General features: G+C 40.6%; 3 protein-coding genes across 3 annotated transcripts; all 3 read left to right on the top strand.

Moving 5' to 3' along the window:
- The first annotated feature begins 680 nt into the window (after positions 1–680).
- LOC120287189 (dirigent protein 21-like) lies at positions 681–1,259 on the top strand. The gene has a single exon (XM_039299905.1). The coding sequence runs from the start codon at positions 681–683 to the stop codon at positions 1,257–1,259; it is 579 nt and encodes a 192-aa protein (XP_039155839.1).
- A 3,625-nt stretch (positions 1,260–4,884) lies between these two features.
- On the top strand, positions 4,885–5,439 carry LOC120287186 (dirigent protein 21-like). The gene has a single exon (XM_039299900.1). It carries the CDS (start codon positions 4,885–4,887, stop codon positions 5,437–5,439), a length of 555 nt encoding a protein of 184 aa, XP_039155834.1.
- A 6,917-nt stretch (positions 5,440–12,356) lies between these two features.
- LOC120287183 (dirigent protein 22-like) lies at positions 12,357–16,296 on the top strand. Its single transcript, XM_039299893.1, has 2 exons — positions 12,357–12,550; positions 15,852–16,296. Exons 1-2 carry the CDS (start codon positions 12,357–12,359, stop codon positions 16,294–16,296), a joined length of 639 nt encoding a protein of 212 aa, XP_039155827.1.
- The last annotated feature ends 442 nt before the right edge of the window (positions 16,297–16,738 follow it).

The raw sequence follows: 16,738 nt of genomic DNA, 5'->3' as shown, positions 1-16,738 counted from the left end.
CGGACGGTTTTACTCAAAATTTCTTTCTGCGCACATTGTTCAAATACTTGGCGAGAAAATAGATTTTCTAATCTGTGCAATTAGTGTCTATATAGCAGTCACCCATATTGGCATTGACTTTATAGATGTATCGTATAAAAGCATATGTGCATATTTTGCAAGAACAATTTAATGTGTCACGTTCAAGTACCCTATAAGAATTCTCAAGCTATGAATCCACGGCCGTGTGCAACTAGCATAATTCTCTTGTGGTTAAGCTCCGTGCGGAAAAAACTAGCATAATGTCAATGTAAGCTTCTCTGTCTTCCCTCACCTTTCTCACTGCGATCAAGATCGTTCGCTCGAGAACTGTCAGCTTGAGATCAGTTCAAGCTCAAACCCGAGGAGATGACCCATCTTCGCTTTTTATCTCCATGATACATTCACCGGACAACACCTTACCGTAGCAACCGTGGCCCAGGTAGCGACAACGATTACATCAGCAACACATTTCGGTGCCATCACGGTCATCAATGACCCATTACTCTATTTTGGGCTTTCAAGCTCTGCACGAAAAATTGGAGTGTCAGTGAAAGCTTCTCTGCAGATGGAATTAAATATAAACCTCGGCAGTCTCTTCAACACGCATCAAAGCTCCCTCTATCCGTCCATTTCTCTCTCTCTCTCTCTCTCTCTCTCATATGGCTCCCTTCAAGACAAGTTTCACCATCTTGGCCGCATTCTTTTCCCTCACCTTTCTCACTACGATCAAATCCGAGACACTGTTCGCTCGAGAACTATCTGCTCCAGATCAGTTCGGGCTCAAACCCGAGAAGATGACCCATCTCCGCTTCTATCTTCACGACATAGTCACCGCGCAGCACCCTACTGCCGTGCCCGTCGCCCAAGCAGCGACAACAAATACATCATCTACGTTTTTTGGTCTCGTCATGGTCATGGACGACCCGTTGACCGTGGGCCCAGACCTGAACTCAACGCTCGTCGGGAGAGCTCAGGGAATGTTTGTGAAGTCATCACAAAGCGAGTTGAGCCTCACCATGACGATGAACTTGGTTTTCACGGAAGGAGCGTACAAGGGGAGCACGTTGAGCGTCTTGGCGCAGAACTTGATTTTGAAGAATCCGAGGGAGCTGGCCATCGTCGGCGGGACTGGCGTTTTCCGGTTCGCTCGTGGATATATTCAGCTGAGAACTCACACTATCAATATGACGACGAAGAATGCGATCGTGAAGTACGATGCTTACGCATTACATTACTGATGGTGAGCGTACGAGAACGAGCGCCGCGATGATAAAGGAAGCTTTATTTCTGTGCTTGTAAAAGAAGAGAAAATAAAAAAGGAAGGGGGAGACTGATTTTAGGGCGTATTCAATTGAGAGCCTATCCAAAACTACTGGTACTTCTAGCGGTCAGTTGGTGGAAGATATTACAGAGAAAATAACCTTGTCTTTTTTGTTCTTGTTTTAGGAAAAGATCAAGAGGGCATGTTCAAGTTCTATAAGTCAATTTTCCATATCTCTTGATGCAATATCGGAATTCGATTCTTGCGAAATTGTCAAATGGTACGACCGACTTATTTCACTAAGCATTGAAGAGAAAAAAAAAGACATTTTTGCGTTATAAATATGACCTAGCTTGATGTATAGTTGGTAACTTTAATTTTACTAAACTTTTCAAGTAAACACGTGTTTGTTTATTAAAAGCATCTTTGATTAATCTCTAGACTACAAGTAGTGTATGTAACAATCACCCATGTTAGCATTGACTTTTTGGATATTTACTTGCTGCAACCTACCCTCGTGGGGCCATCCTTGGGAAATAGACTGAGAGGTATTCAGTCGAAAGACGTTTGAATTGGCATTCACAAAAGATAGCTCGAGCACATGTGATCCGAAACAATCCATCGATTTCGAGTGCAAACTCTTCCAAATTTATATTTTAAGTGACGTTGGGATACTCAATTTTACATTCTTAACAACTTAATATTTTTAGGAGTTGCTGCTAGTTATTAGGTGCTTAAAACCAATTGAAATGCGAAATAATTGTCTCAATTCCTATAGAATCAAAGATTTAGGGATTGGTGAATTGATTACATTAGTCATCTAATTAATGCCATTTCGTTACCAATTGATCTCTAAAGTGACTAGGCAATCTTTTTAACAATTATGAGGCCTAGGATTCTTATCCGCTAAGTGTCCAAGCGTTATGGTCTTAATTATTTAACCTAACCATCTAAAGGTGAAAATTAATAATCAATGTATTGAAAAAGCGCAATCAAGTAAAATCGAAATGAAAGTGCGCAAACAGCTAACTAGCATTGTCTCTAAAAAAGAAAACATTCAAACAAATAAAACCTATTACAAAGCCCTAAAAGCTCATTCATTTTTTGGGGTCAAATTTTTAAAATGTTTTTAACATTTTTTTTTTTTTGCTATACTAGTTTTAAACCACAATTAACACTAAATTATAAGTCTAAGCTTTTTCCGAAATTTTTCGAATTTTTTAATTTCATTAAATTTTAATGCTTTTTTAATTTTTAATTTTTATTCTAAAAAGGACGCGGATCGGGTCAGGGGACCCGGTCCGAATGTAGGTCTCACCCGGACCCTGCAGGTCCTGGTCGGGTCAAAGTTTCGGATTGGTCCTTGGGCTCAGTCCGAGTATGGCCTGCTTCTTGGCTTTGATGGGTTTGGGCTACTACGACAATTTAAGCCTGAGTCTATTTAAACTGAATCGAGCCCAACTTAGCTAAAATTGTAACAAGGCGATATCTCTCAAAAAGCTATCCAAGCCTTCTTCCGTTAAAATTTCGTCCAGCACATTATTCATTTTTCTCTTTTTCCTTTCTTACTATTATTATTACTTTATTTTTCTTCTTTCCTCCCCAGGAGTTCATCGTCTTGCTCCCGAGCTGCTTGCATCAAGAGCGAGCCCCCTACCGACGAGCTTTCACCGATCCCGGCCATCACCGGACCAACATGTAAGCCACGGCTGGTCTATTACCGGAAACATAGACAAACTCATTCTAGAACGGCTGTCGTTTTTTGGCCAAAACAACATTAAAAATCTTTCGTCCGATACAATAAACACGTCTACATAACAAATGGAAGGGAATGTGGGGAGCTAACTGTGGCGGACTCAAACTGCGAGCATTACTAGTAAGTAGGGAGGTCTCCGCTCGAAGTTTTATCCACCGCCCGACGATGGAAATGGTCATCAGACGGCAGTGGCGGCTGATGTGCTCGAGCTCGCGGAGGAGTTGCCGCCGATGTCGGGGAAGAGGATGAGTTGTCATTCTGGACGCGGAAGGTGAGGACCGGAGGAGGAGAGGGTGGTTGGGAGTTCGTGAGGCTGGAGCCAGGGAAAAACCAGAGACACCAAGACACATTTTGCCAGTGAGAAACCATTAGAAGAAAGAGAATCAAAACTAAGATAAAATAACAAATAGGGAGCATATGTCTTGGGTAGGAACATGACATGATATATGCAGGACTGTCGCATCATCGGGTCAACGCTTCGATTCAGCAAAACCTACTGCTTCTATAAAAATATCGTCTGCGAGAATTTTTCTTTTCGCATGCGGGCACGAGATCAAGACGCTTTCGCAGTAGGTAAGGGCGCGTTTGGTAACGATTACATTCGGGAGCTGATTCGAGTAGAAATAATTATTTTTTATTACATTAACCGATCCCGAGTAAAAAGCGCGTTTAGAAGCTTGTTCAAAATTTTTGATTCGGAATAGAATTGCGTTTGGTACCGTATTAATTGATTTTGTTCCAAATTAATTTCTTTTTATTTTTAAATAAATTTTAAATAATTTCTTTACTTTTTTTACTTTTTTCTTTTCTTTTTCCTTTTTTTTTTTTTTTTTTCCCTTTTTTTCCTATTCTTCTTCTTCTTCTTCATTTGGCCGGTCGCCGGACCGGCAACCGGCCAAACGAGGGCGGCCTTCGTCGGCCGAGCCTCGGCGGCAACCGGGCGAGGCTCGCCCAACCTGCGAGGCTCGGCCTCGCCCGGATCTGGCGGCCGGGCGAGCCTCACCGACGGCCGGGTGAGGCTCGCCCGCCACCGCCGAGGCTCGACCTCGCCCGATCTGGCGAGGCGAGCCTCGCCCAGCCGCCGACGAGGCTTGCTCGGCCACCGGGCGAGGCTCGCCCGGCCCGCCGGTGGCGGGTTGGCTTCGCCGGATCCGGGCGAGGCCCGGCGGCCACCGGCGAGGCCGGGCCTCGCCATTTGGCGAGGCCGAGCCTCACCGGTGGCTGGGCTTGCCTCCGGTGAGCTCGCCGAACCTCACCCTGGCCTGGCGAGCCTCCGGCGACCGGCGGCGAACCGGCGACCAGCGGCGGCGACAGGCGATGGTGAACGGCAATCGAGATGTTGAAAGAGAAGAACAAGGGTTTTACCATTTTGATTCTTTTTCTGATTCTCGGACGTAGAATCAAATTTTTTTTTTATTCTCAAATCTTGTCCAAAATCGTTTCCGGGAACAAAAAGTTTACCAAACGCGATTCTCGTCTCAAGGCGATTCAACAAAAATCGAGAATCTGGCATTATTTGGCAAGTTGCCAAACAGGCCCTAAAAAGCTTAAGAGCACATTTCCGATACTGCCCATGCACTATGAAGAGAATCCAGAAAACCTCCCTTATTTTTTTTTTCCCCACCGGACAGAGTTGACAGTACTTCTTTTGTTACTTTTCGCAAATGAAGGAGCATCGCTACTAGCAGATGCATCGTGCACACATGGATCTTAGAACTCTTCTTAGCAATTCGGTCTTTATTTAATGTCAACGCGACCACCTTGCTATTTAGCTAGCTCCATTGCTTCATCTTCCATCGCCAAACCCTCTTACCACGTAGAATTTCTTCCTCCCCTTTGGTCAATTATGGCCGCATCGTTCCAAACAAACCTCATCCTCATTCTCTTGGCCTTAGTCCTCTCCTCCTCCGCCACCACCGCACAGGAACTCGACGAGACCGAATCGCTCAGCCTTGGGCCCGAGAAGCTAACCCGCTTCCGCCTCTATCTGCATGAGATATTCGACGGAAGCAATGCCACCGTCGTGTACGCAGCCCACGGGAACGCGACCAACCTGGTCTTTGGCACTGTGTCGGTGTTGAACGACATCATGGCCCTTGGACCCGAAGCGGACTCGAAAGTCGTCGGCCGGGCCCAAGCCCTCTTGGCCATCGCCTCGCAGACCGAGTCCGCTCTGACGATGATCATGAACTTCGTGTTTACCGATGGCAAGTTCAACGGGAGCGTGCTGACCTTAGCGGGGAGGAACAACTTGAATCTCAAGGTCAGAGAGGTGCCGATCGTGGGCGGGACCGGAGCTTTCCAGTTCGCTCGGGGCTATGTTCGCACGAGCACGGTTTTCATCAACCAAATCAACAAGACCGCGGTGGCGGAGTACAACGTGTCTGTCTTACATTATTGACGTTTTAGGTTCGTTCAAGTTGCAAAGAGCTCTGCTTTTGCTTTGTTTCGGTTCTTGTGATGAAATAATGTGCGCAGCTTCTCGGAGACCACTTGGATGCTCGGTAGCAATTGTGCCTTTTTGAGTACACGTGACGAATAATGTGGCAATTCATTCTCCTAGGTCCAGGACTTCCTTTATTTGCTTTCTTTTTGTGTAATATGTCAACTTGAAAAGTTTCTTTCAGATTGTACAATGATTGTTTGGATACATATGAGACCGAATCGTGAATCGCACGATGATCGTTTGTTTCCACTGTAAAGCAAAAAAGCAAAAAGTAGTTTTTTTTTTTTTTAAATATTATTTTCTCGTTGCAATTTAAAGAATTATTTAAATTACACATGAATCCATGTTTCAATTTTTATATTTTGGCTAAGTTGTAGGTGTTTCGAATTAAGGAAAGTCAAAGTTGGTCCACTGCAAGATTTATGTTAAGTAAAAAATAAAGTCGATATAGACTGGCCCAAATAGCATATTCTTAAGCAAAGTATCCACCAAATCGTGTTAGCCACATTACGGATGGCCCATCTCAAAAGTCAAAAATAGTGTAGCGTGTAAATATTATTCATCATCGATTAGAGAGTGTATATGAATCAAGAGATAAAAAGGTTGCTTGTGTCAAAAGTTTCCTTTACATTAATAATGCATGCTCTATTTTTCATTGTTCACACACCATGGCCAAGTCAATCACGTTTCAAGAATTTATTGGTTCGGCATCGGTTACTGACAAATAATACAAGTCCTTATGCTGTCTTTGCATTGTATGATCGGCAGTGCCCACCAAATCATCCATAGACTAATGGCCTGTTTTCTGTTAAAAGCTGAAAATTAATGTATTTAGTACCTAAGAAGATTAAACTTGCTCAATAGCCATAACTATCTGGACTTACCGATCCTATTAAGTCAAAAAAATCACTTAATGCACTAAGTAAGGATGGGATTACTTATTTCATTAGATAGAAAATGCATTCAAGTAGGAAATAAGATATTGCATATTACATTGCTAAACCATAAAATCTACCAGTGATTTTCACTATAATTTTTAAGCAAAAGTAAAAAAATCAAAAATCAAATTCAATATGGGAGCAAGAGAGACAGTGAACGCTCAGTGGCAGCGGCGGTGCCATGAGAGGTGGCCATTGGAGCAGGGATAATTTACCAAAAAGTTTTGCATTTATTGTACGACAATTAATCCTAAATTTTTTAATTTTGTCAATTTAATCTCAATTCTTTATAATATTCGTCAATACATTCCTTTAGGCCAATTTTGATTGGACTATCTCTGCAATTTTTGGTCAAAATTAACCGGAAGAACTACATCAACAAATCATCTAAAGGTTTATGACTATATTGACAAAATTAAAAAAGTTTAAAATTAAATTGGCAATTATTTAATAGATCTAGGACTTTTTGGATAATTTTCCTCGGACTTTGGCAGTTGTTGGGGGTACTGGCATTGACATTGAGAGTCTACCTAAAGCGGCTGCTACCACTGGTGGAAGATTATCCAGAGAAGGTAACATAACATTTTTTTTTTTTAAGGAAAAGATCAAGTGGGCATATTATAATCTTCTCCCATCTCTAGGCGGCTATTAATTAATACAATGAACTCGCTCTGCCTAATCATTCGATATTCCTAGTTGGAGATCCTAACAACGTTAAATCTGAAGGCGGAAATTGCTCGAAAGAAGAGGATGGGAGGGATAACGACCCCTGATCTCCTATTAAACATTGTTAAGTTCTCAAATTGTGCACATATAAATATATAACACAGACGAACCACCCAAAATACTTATTGTATCCCAAGATTGAGTCCGCATAGATGCTCTCGATGCGATCTCGGAATTTGATTATTTGTGTCATAATATATATTACAATCACCCATGTTAGCATTGACTTTGTGGATGTACACTACACTTTGCTTTAAGATATTGCTAGTGATATTAAAGCACACATGCGTAGAATGCAAGAGCAATCCTCATAATACATATATAGCGTTATTTGTCATGGATGGGCCATGCTCAAATACCCCACAGGAATTCATCGCATCATTTTATCACAAAACAATATGTATATATATATATATATATAATGTACTGCCTAGATCATTCTCTTTTGGTTTGTTGAGCTTCAATGGACGTGGGGAAATTAGAAAGCCATTGAAAGCTTTCGAATAGTTTTTGTGTGTGTGAGAGAGAGAGAGAGAGAAGCAGTAATTCGACCTAAATTCATTATGGATCAGATGACGTCATATTAGATTGCACGTGGATATCATGTTTGTTTCATACGTTAGTTCTCTGAAATTCTGCGGTTTGATCTCGCGCAGCCCATAGATATGGCTCCAAGGCAAGAATTTGCCTTTAAAACATGCATTTGCAAGTGAGAAACAATGAGGAGAAAGAGAATCAAAAGGGAGAAGCTTACTCGCTCCCGCGTGTACGTGCGGGACAAAAGCACCGGGAGCAATGCGGCCATAATTGAGCCGCATCGTTCCAAACAAACCTCATCCTCATTCTCTTGGCGTTAGTCCTCTCCTCCTCCGCCACCACCGCACAGGAACTCGACGAGACCGAATCGCTCAGCCTTGGGCGCGAGAAGCTAACCCGCTTCCGCCTCTATGTGCATGAGATATTCGACGGAAGCAATGCCACTGTCGTGTACGCAGCCCACGGGAACGCGACCAATTTTGATTGAACTACCTCTACAATTTTCGGTCAAAATTAACTTGAAGGACTACGTTAACAAATTATCTAAAAGTTTAGGATTATATTGACAGAATAAAAAAGTTGAGAACTAAATTGATAATTATATACTAGATTTAGGATTTTTTGGATAATTTTCCTCAGTCTTTGCCAGTTGTTCAGGTACTGGCATTTACATTGAGAGTCTACCCAAAGCGGCTGCTACCACTGGTGGAAGATTATCTAGAGAAGGTAACCTAACATTTTTTTTTTTAAGGAAAAGATCAAGTGGGCATATTATAATCTTCTCCCATCTCCAGGCGGCTAATTAATTAATACAATGAACTCGCTCTGCTTAATCATTCGATATTCCTAGTTGGAGCTCCTAACAACATTAAATCTAGACGCGGAAAATGCTCGAAAGAAGAGGGTGGGAGGAATAACGACCCCTGATCTCCTATTAAACATTGTTAAGTTCTCAAATCGTGCACACATAAATATGTAACACAGATGAACCACCCAAAATACTTATTCTATCCCGAGATTGAGTCCGCATAGATGCTCTCGATGCGATCTCGGAATTTGATTATTTGTGGCATAATATATATTACAATCACCCATGTTAGCATTGACTTTCTGGATGTACACTACACTTTGCTTTAAGATATTGCTAGTGATATTAAAGCACACATCTCGCAGTAGGTATGTACTTGTAAAAAATGCAACGTCACACATGTATCTTAAAACTCCTATAAAAAATTTAGTCTTTATTTAATGGTTTCTTGGACACTTGCATATAGACGTGTGCTGCTTTAGTATGGGTTTTCTCAAGCAATTTCACAATACTAGACAGTTGAAGGAAACGATAATCAAAGTAAGACTGAGAGAAGAGAAAATTTAACACGCGGTTTATAGTGGTTCGGCTTATATCAAGCCTACGCCCACTCTTCTTCACCGACACCTATTGGCTGGATTCCACTATGAACAAGAGAGAGGTTACAGCACAGCTTTGCCTTGATTCCACAGTGTAGATGTTCTACCACACCTCCTCAAGATTTCTCACAAATATAGACTCTTTCTTTCGTATACAAGTATTCACTCAAAGGATTTGTCTAAACGAAAAGGAGCTTCAGACTTTGGAATTCTTCTATCGCGCACACCTTGAACAACTAAGACAGTCTTCCTTATATACTCCTTTATGCCATCATACCCGTTGACACTTACCAAAGGAATTCCTCCAATCTACCCGTTGGACGGAATCAATTAGGAAGATTGTTCAAGCTATTAAAGAAACGTATTGATAGCCCATCAATCCTGTTCGCCCATACAATCAGGATCTCGGTTTCCATAAGCAGAACCTTCCAATAATATTTAGGCAATCACCGGATCTTTAATTATCGAATCAATCTTCGATCAATCAAAGGACTCCGTTTATGTCTTCTCCAGCCATGAGATCTTCTCCAGTTGATAAGGTTAAATCCTTAACGAAACATCCAGTTCTGGATAACCTTTCTTCAACGGATTAGTGACTGTCAATGAGGATAGACTTTGAGTCTTGAGTCTGGCTGTCTCAAGGTCTTCAGACTTTAAATAGCAGAGTCTGCAAGCCTTCAGACTAGACTGATAGAAACGATTTGTCAACTTCAAAACACTTCAAGAAGATTTCTCCAACAAAGTGTACCACAAAAATCAGTTAAAGGTTGAGTAATTGCGGACATGTTAGCGAATGGCACTATGAGGATGCAAGACGAATTCCAAGTTAATGCTTTTATTTTATTTTTCCATTTCTCAAAAGTATGCCAACGTAATTCGAGTTATTATAATGACATCTAGCATCAATGAAATTGTTAATGCTTGAATATTAAGTAAGGATCATTTAATTAAAATTGCAAAGTTTTATAGAGACAAAGCAAAAGAATATCATATTTCCTTGTGTATATATATTATATGACATTATTGGAAACAATCGATATTGAGCGTGCCGAAAGGGATGTTGATGAAAATCATTGTATGCCAACGCGATTCTATCTCAAATAATTGGAGAGCGACCTATATCTCGCGATTCAGCACTTGGGCACAAAATGCACAAATGAGACGTAGATGGAGTGCGAATTCTAAGTATTTAATTGTGCTGGAAAGTAAAGTGCATTCGAATTGAAATCACATGGAACTCAAACGTTTGGAATTGGAAGTGCATCGAGATGGAAAATATAAGGAAATGAAATGTGTCATGAAAACGAAAATATAAGGAATCGGAAGAGATGAAACCACTACAATGCATTATATCTTCTCGCATTAGATGTGTGTGTGCTTGTTACTCTCGATCCTTGGATAGTCACGCTTGGGGCACAATGGATGCGTTTGGAAGCTACTTTGTCGAGTGGATTTGGCTTCCAAAGTTTTTGGACAAATGCAGATATCATTTGGCAAATTTTTTGAGAGCTTTAAGAAGATGCAATGTATTTCGAAAGGCCTCTAAAGGCTTTTAACCCAAATAGGTTTGGAGGTGCTTTGAGTTTTAAACATTTCCTCAATACAAATACATTTGTTTCTCTTCCAACTTTGCCCTTGGTAAAAATTCATAATTTTGAAGATATCCCTAACTCACTCTACGTCATCAATGAGACTCTCGTGAAGGCAGATCTAGTTGCCAACGGGCCAAATTTGGCATCAATAGCCTCGCTTTGAGGTCACCCAATCTCAAGTGACCGTCGCTTGATATCCGATTGATAACTATAATTTCACTAATTTTGTGAGTAAAACACATGGAAAGCATCTTTTATTATCTCAGTGGTTGTTTATACAGCTAGTATATATAACAATCATCCATGTTAGCATTGGTTTTATGGATGTGGACTCCACTTTGCATTAAAATAATGCTAGTTCTATAAAAGCATACATGCATAAAATGCTAGAATAATCTATAGCACATATAGCATTATCTCTCCTGAATCTGTCATGTTGAAGTACCCTACAAGAATTCAGCACTACCATTTTATTACAAAACTACTTTTTAAAACCATCACTCTACAGTTATTTGTACAACTAACAATTTTCTCTCTAACACACATCAAACCACCCTCCCCTACCCCCCCTTCAAATGGTCCGCACACATCATCTTGTGTTGACTCTCAATATCATTTGGCAAATTTTTTAGAGAACTTTGGAAAGATGCGATTCTCAAAGGCCTCTAATAACCAAGGTAGGTTCGGACGTATTTTGAATTTTGAGTATTTCCTAAGTGCAAATACATTTGTTTTTCTTCCAACTCTGCCCTCGATAATATATCATAATGTTGCAAATGTCCCTACTTCACGTGATATTGTCAGCGAATATACAGGTGCCGGCAAGACTCTAGCGAGGCCAAATTTAGTCGCTAGCAGGTGATGTCCAATTGGTAACTATAATTTCACTAACTTTGTAAGTAAGACATGCGTTAGCTTTTGGAAAGCTTCTTTTATTATCTCTGAGATAATTTAGGCAGCTAATACATATAACGATCATTCATGTTAGCATTGATTTTATGGATGTGGACTAGACTATGCACTAAAATAATGTTAGTTCTATAAAAGCATACGTGCATAAAAAATGCAAGAATAATCTATAGCACATATAGCATTATTTCTCGTGAACGTGTCATGTTGAAGTACCCTACAAGAATTTGGCACTATCATTTTTATTAAAAAACAACTTCCTGAAACTATCAATCTACAGCTACTGTACAACTAACATCTTTCTCTTTTGGTTTATTAAGCTTCCCTGAACAATATATAAACGTCATTAGCCTCTCTGACACACATCAAACTCTCTCTCTCTCTCTCTCTCTCTCTCTCTCTCTCCAATGGCCCCTTGCAACACAAGCTTCACCATCTTGGCCGTCTCCTTTTCCCTCGCCTTTCTCACTGTGATCAAATCGGAGACCATGTTCGCTCGAGAACTATCTGCTCGAGATCAGTTCCGGCTCAAACCCAAGAAGATGACCCATCTTCGCTTCTATCTCCACGACACATTAACCGGGCGACACCCTACTACCGTGCCCGTCGCCCAAGCGGCGACAACGAATGGGTCGGCTACGCTTTTGGCACCGTCGCGGTTTTTGACGACCCGTTGACCGTGAGCCCAGACCTGAACTCGGCGCTTGTCGGGAGAGCTCAGGCAATATACGCGTCGTCATCACAAAGCGAGTGGAGCCTCACCATGACGATGAACTTGGTTTTCACAGTAGGCGCGTACAGCGGGAGCACGTTGAGCGTGTTGGGGCAGAACCCGCTTCTGAAAAATCCGAGGGAGCTGACGATCGTCGGCGGGACTGGCGTTTTCCGGTTCGCTCGCGGATATATTCAGCTGAGGACTTACGCTTTCAACAAGACGACGAGGAATGCGATTGTGAAGTACGATGCTTACGCATTACATCACTGATGATGAACGCACAAGAACGATCTCCGCGATAATAAGGGAAGTTCTATTTCTGTCCATGAAGGTGAATAACTACAGTTTCAGTTGAGATGTTGTGTGTGTCCTGTTCAAAACTAGAAAGTGCACGATCAGTTCGTCGTGTTAAGTTTGGTTCCGCAGTCTACCGAATATCTGTTCAATTTATGAGAAATGCATTCGAGGTAAATTGATTTTACTAGACCGTCCTAAATTTAGCATAGATTAATGCAAAAAAGTAAGGAAAATGCTTCCATAACCGTGCCATTTGAGAAGATATATTTTAATTATAAGAAAAAGCCTTATGAAGAGATCGATTTTAATCAAACTGATAACATAAATATAAAGAATTAAATTGCAACTTTTAAAATAGTAGATATAATTCTCTGACCAAAGCAAAAGATTAGTTGGATATTTTTCTCAAATAAAGGTTTTGTAAATATCTTGTACATTTTGAACTTTCAATTATTGTAGGATTTTATGATCGATTAAGTCAAACTGTGGAGAAAAGTTCCTTAATCTCTGCTTTTATATTGCAAGAAAGTAAGAGGTATTCATTGTCATCAAATTTTGTGTGTGTGTGTATATATATATTAGACATACAATACTTGATTTTTCTTTTAATCTCATTTAGATGGATGGAGCTTGTATTGAACTTCACTAAGGAAAATAATGGTTGTGATGAAAGCAAGATGAACAATATCTTCAATGATTTTGTTATTAATTTCAAAGCCAACGTTATAAGTGTTTTTTTCATCTTTTAAGTTAATAGATTTTTATAATGACATTAACAATTTCTTTTTAGTAAGTGATAATAATTTTCTACTTGTAATTGTTTATCTTTTGGTATTTAATTTTTCATATTCAAGAAAATTGACATGGTGGGTTGTCCTCTGATTTTGTCTCTAAATTTTAGCTTCTAATAAGAAAAGATAAGAGGTCAAGTAAAAAGAGGAGAAAGGAGAAAGGAAACATAGAAGTCAAAAGTTGAAACCGATTAGATTTGAACAAATCTTGAAAAAGCTCAAGGGGAAGAAATAGATGAGAGATCTATCTTGGGGTGGGGGACCTTGCAATGTCACCCTCATATTCCCTCATTGTCAATAAAACAAAGATAAATTGGAAATTTGGGAGCCTCATGATGATGAAGGTAGACACCACATCAAGTCAAAAGTCTCGGTTATTACCGAGTAGACAGGTATAGTAGCTTCTCACGCCTTAGATGAGTGAGAATACGTGAAAGGCCCACTGCAAAGTTAGCATGCCTTACAATACTGTACTCAACCACAGGCTAACTCTGTACCCCGATTGAATACAGTGCCGTAATTGTTTATCTTTTGGTATTTAATTTTCATATTCAAGAAAATTGACATGGTGGATCCTCCTCTGATTTTGTCTCTAAATTTTAGCTTCTAATATGAAAAGATAGAAGTCAGGTAAAAAAAAAAAGAGAAAGGAGAAAGGAAACATAGAAGTCAAAAGTTGAAACCGATTGAAGAGGTCTTCCCGTTTTCTCGAAAAGATTTGTGGCTAGGGTTTCACACACTGTTGTTTTTTAGCCTTCACACACTGTCGTTTTTCAGCCCACGATCATGCCAGCGGTGCCTAGGAAACAAAGTAGCAGCCACACCAAACCCCTGCGACGCAACCAAATGATATGAGAGTTAATTTTAGAATAGATCTTCCAAGTTAATTTGTATACATTTGTCAGGGGAGAGATCGCCCATTCGCGTCTCCCACTATTTGTTTACTTTAATTCCTAATTGTATTTAAAGAAATAAATATAAAAGTATTCACTTCCTTATTGTGCACGAAAATGACTGCCACTCATCTCTGGAAAAGCTACTGGGGAAGATATTGTTCCCAAATCCTATCATATCTCTCTAAGTTATTGCGACGTCTTGGAGTGAAAACAAAAGTGAAGCCGAGCAATCATCAGGCGATGGAGAGGTAGCTAACCCATATCTCGTGATTCATGTGAAGAGGATGAGGTACCATATCGAATTCTTATACCATTGATGAATTGCAAAGTGTTTTTTATCTTTGCTTTTTGTTATTTTATATATGAAATTTTAACGAAATCCGAAACTGTTCATCCTTATTGGATTGCATATGGATCCCACTTCTGATCCATGCACGCGTTCCTTGAAATTCAATGGCTTGATTACGCGCCATTCATGGATATAGTTTTGATATAATGATTTCCCTCGAGAAGATATATTTGCAAAGTGAGAAACAATGAGAAGAAAGTGAATCGAAACAAAAATAAAACAACAAATAGAGAGCGTATGTCTTGGATGGGAACATGACATAATATACACAGAACGACTGTCGCATCGTTGGGTCGACGCTGCAATTCAGCAAAATCTACTGCTTTTACGAAAACATCGTCAGTGAGAATTCTTCCTTACGCATGCGGGAACGAGATCAGGACATTTTCCTAGTAGGTAAAAGCTGAAGAGCACATCTCCGACACCGCCCCTGCGTAAACATATAGAAGTCGTTGATTTTATAATTTATTTTGCAATATCTAGAGAGTCTGGACAATCTACCTTACTTTTTCCCATCGGACAGAGCATGCGACTTTACTTCTTTTGTTATTTTTCGCAAATGAAGGAGCAACATTTGGATGGAAATGCCACTACTTGTAGATGCATCGGGCGCACATAAATCTTGTATTTATTTTTATCAATTCGGTCTTCATTTAATGGTTTTTGGGACACTTGCATGTAGATAAATAATGCCAAAACGAACACCTCGCTATTTAGCTAGTTCCATTGCTTCATCTTCCATCGCCAAACGCTTGTACCACATATGATTTTGTTCCTTCCCGTTGCTCAATTATTGCCGCATCATTCCAAACAAAGCTGATCATCATTTTCTCGGCCTTAGGCCTGTCCTCCACCACAGCTGCATATGTTAGGATAGACGCGATTGTTGTGTTTGAGAAATCTCACGTTAGATAATTGATATGATATTAAGCAGTTAATATATATTAATTGGTACATAATTTATTAACTTATGTTTTTGAGTAAAAATAAGTCTAATTGGATATATTGACGGGTTTGGACTTGAGCTCAATTTTGATTATCTTCCCAAGCCAAAGGTATTAGGTCTCTACTGCACGTCCCCAACAAATGGTATGAGGGTCGATGGTTGATTGATAGCTTACTCCAAATGTGAATCAGTGTATGATAAATATCTCAAGGAAGTAACCTAAAGACCAATCCAGTTTTCGGGCAATTATGATGAACTGCTCAGCCTTGGGAGTGAGACGCTAACCCACCTCCGCCTCTCTCTGCACGAGGTGTTCGACGAGAGCAATGCCACGATCTTGTATGCAGCCCACGGGAACGCGACCAACCTAGTCTTCGGCACCGTCTCACTGTTGGACAATGCCCTCAGACCTGAAGCAGGGTCGAAAGTCATCAGTCGAGCACAAGCCCTTGCCGCCATCACCTCGCAGATCAAGACTGCTCTGACCAAAGCCATGAACTTCGTGTTCACCGATGGCAAGCTCAACAGGAGCGTACTGACCAAATTGGGGAGGAACGACTTGGGTCTCAAGGTCAGGGAGATGCCGATCGTGGGCAGGACCGGAGCTTTCCGGTTCGCTTGGGGCTATGTTCGCACGAGCACGGTTTTCATCAGCCAAACCAATAAGACCGCTGTGGCGGCGTACAACCTGCATGTCTTACATTATTGACGTTTTAGGTTCAAGTTGCAAAGAGCTCTCAGTGATAAAAATAACGTGGCAGTCTCTCGGTAATGAATAATATGGCAATTCGGCGTCGCAGGTCCGGGACTTCCTTTATTTGCTTTCTCGTGTCAACTAATGTCGCAACTAAACTTTTCTTCATATGTTAGACTTGAAAGAACTAGGTACTTGAATAGTGCCATGTCGCAGGTGTTTGTCCATGTCTGGCACATAGTTTGAGCGACTAAGTACTCCGAGTAGCAAGCCGAGCTCTTCGTTCTCCAGTTAGAATGCATTTGGTTCAATATTTACAAAGTCCTTTATAGCCCTTTCAAGATATGCAAATGTCATTTAGCAAAATTTCTTAATTGCTATGGAGAGATGTAATTGTATCTCCAAAACTCTTTAAAAGCCTTTACAAAATGTAATTTTTACCTCATCCACCAACGAG

This window comes from Eucalyptus grandis, chromosome 1 (genome assembly GCF_016545825.1).
Source record: "Eucalyptus grandis isolate ANBG69807.140 chromosome 1, ASM1654582v1, whole genome shotgun sequence".
In the NCBI taxonomy this organism is placed as follows: Eukaryota; Viridiplantae; Streptophyta; class Magnoliopsida; order Myrtales; family Myrtaceae; genus Eucalyptus; species Eucalyptus grandis.
The sequence above is the reverse complement of the archived record's forward strand: the minus strand, read 5'-3'. Positions and strand labels throughout refer to the sequence as shown.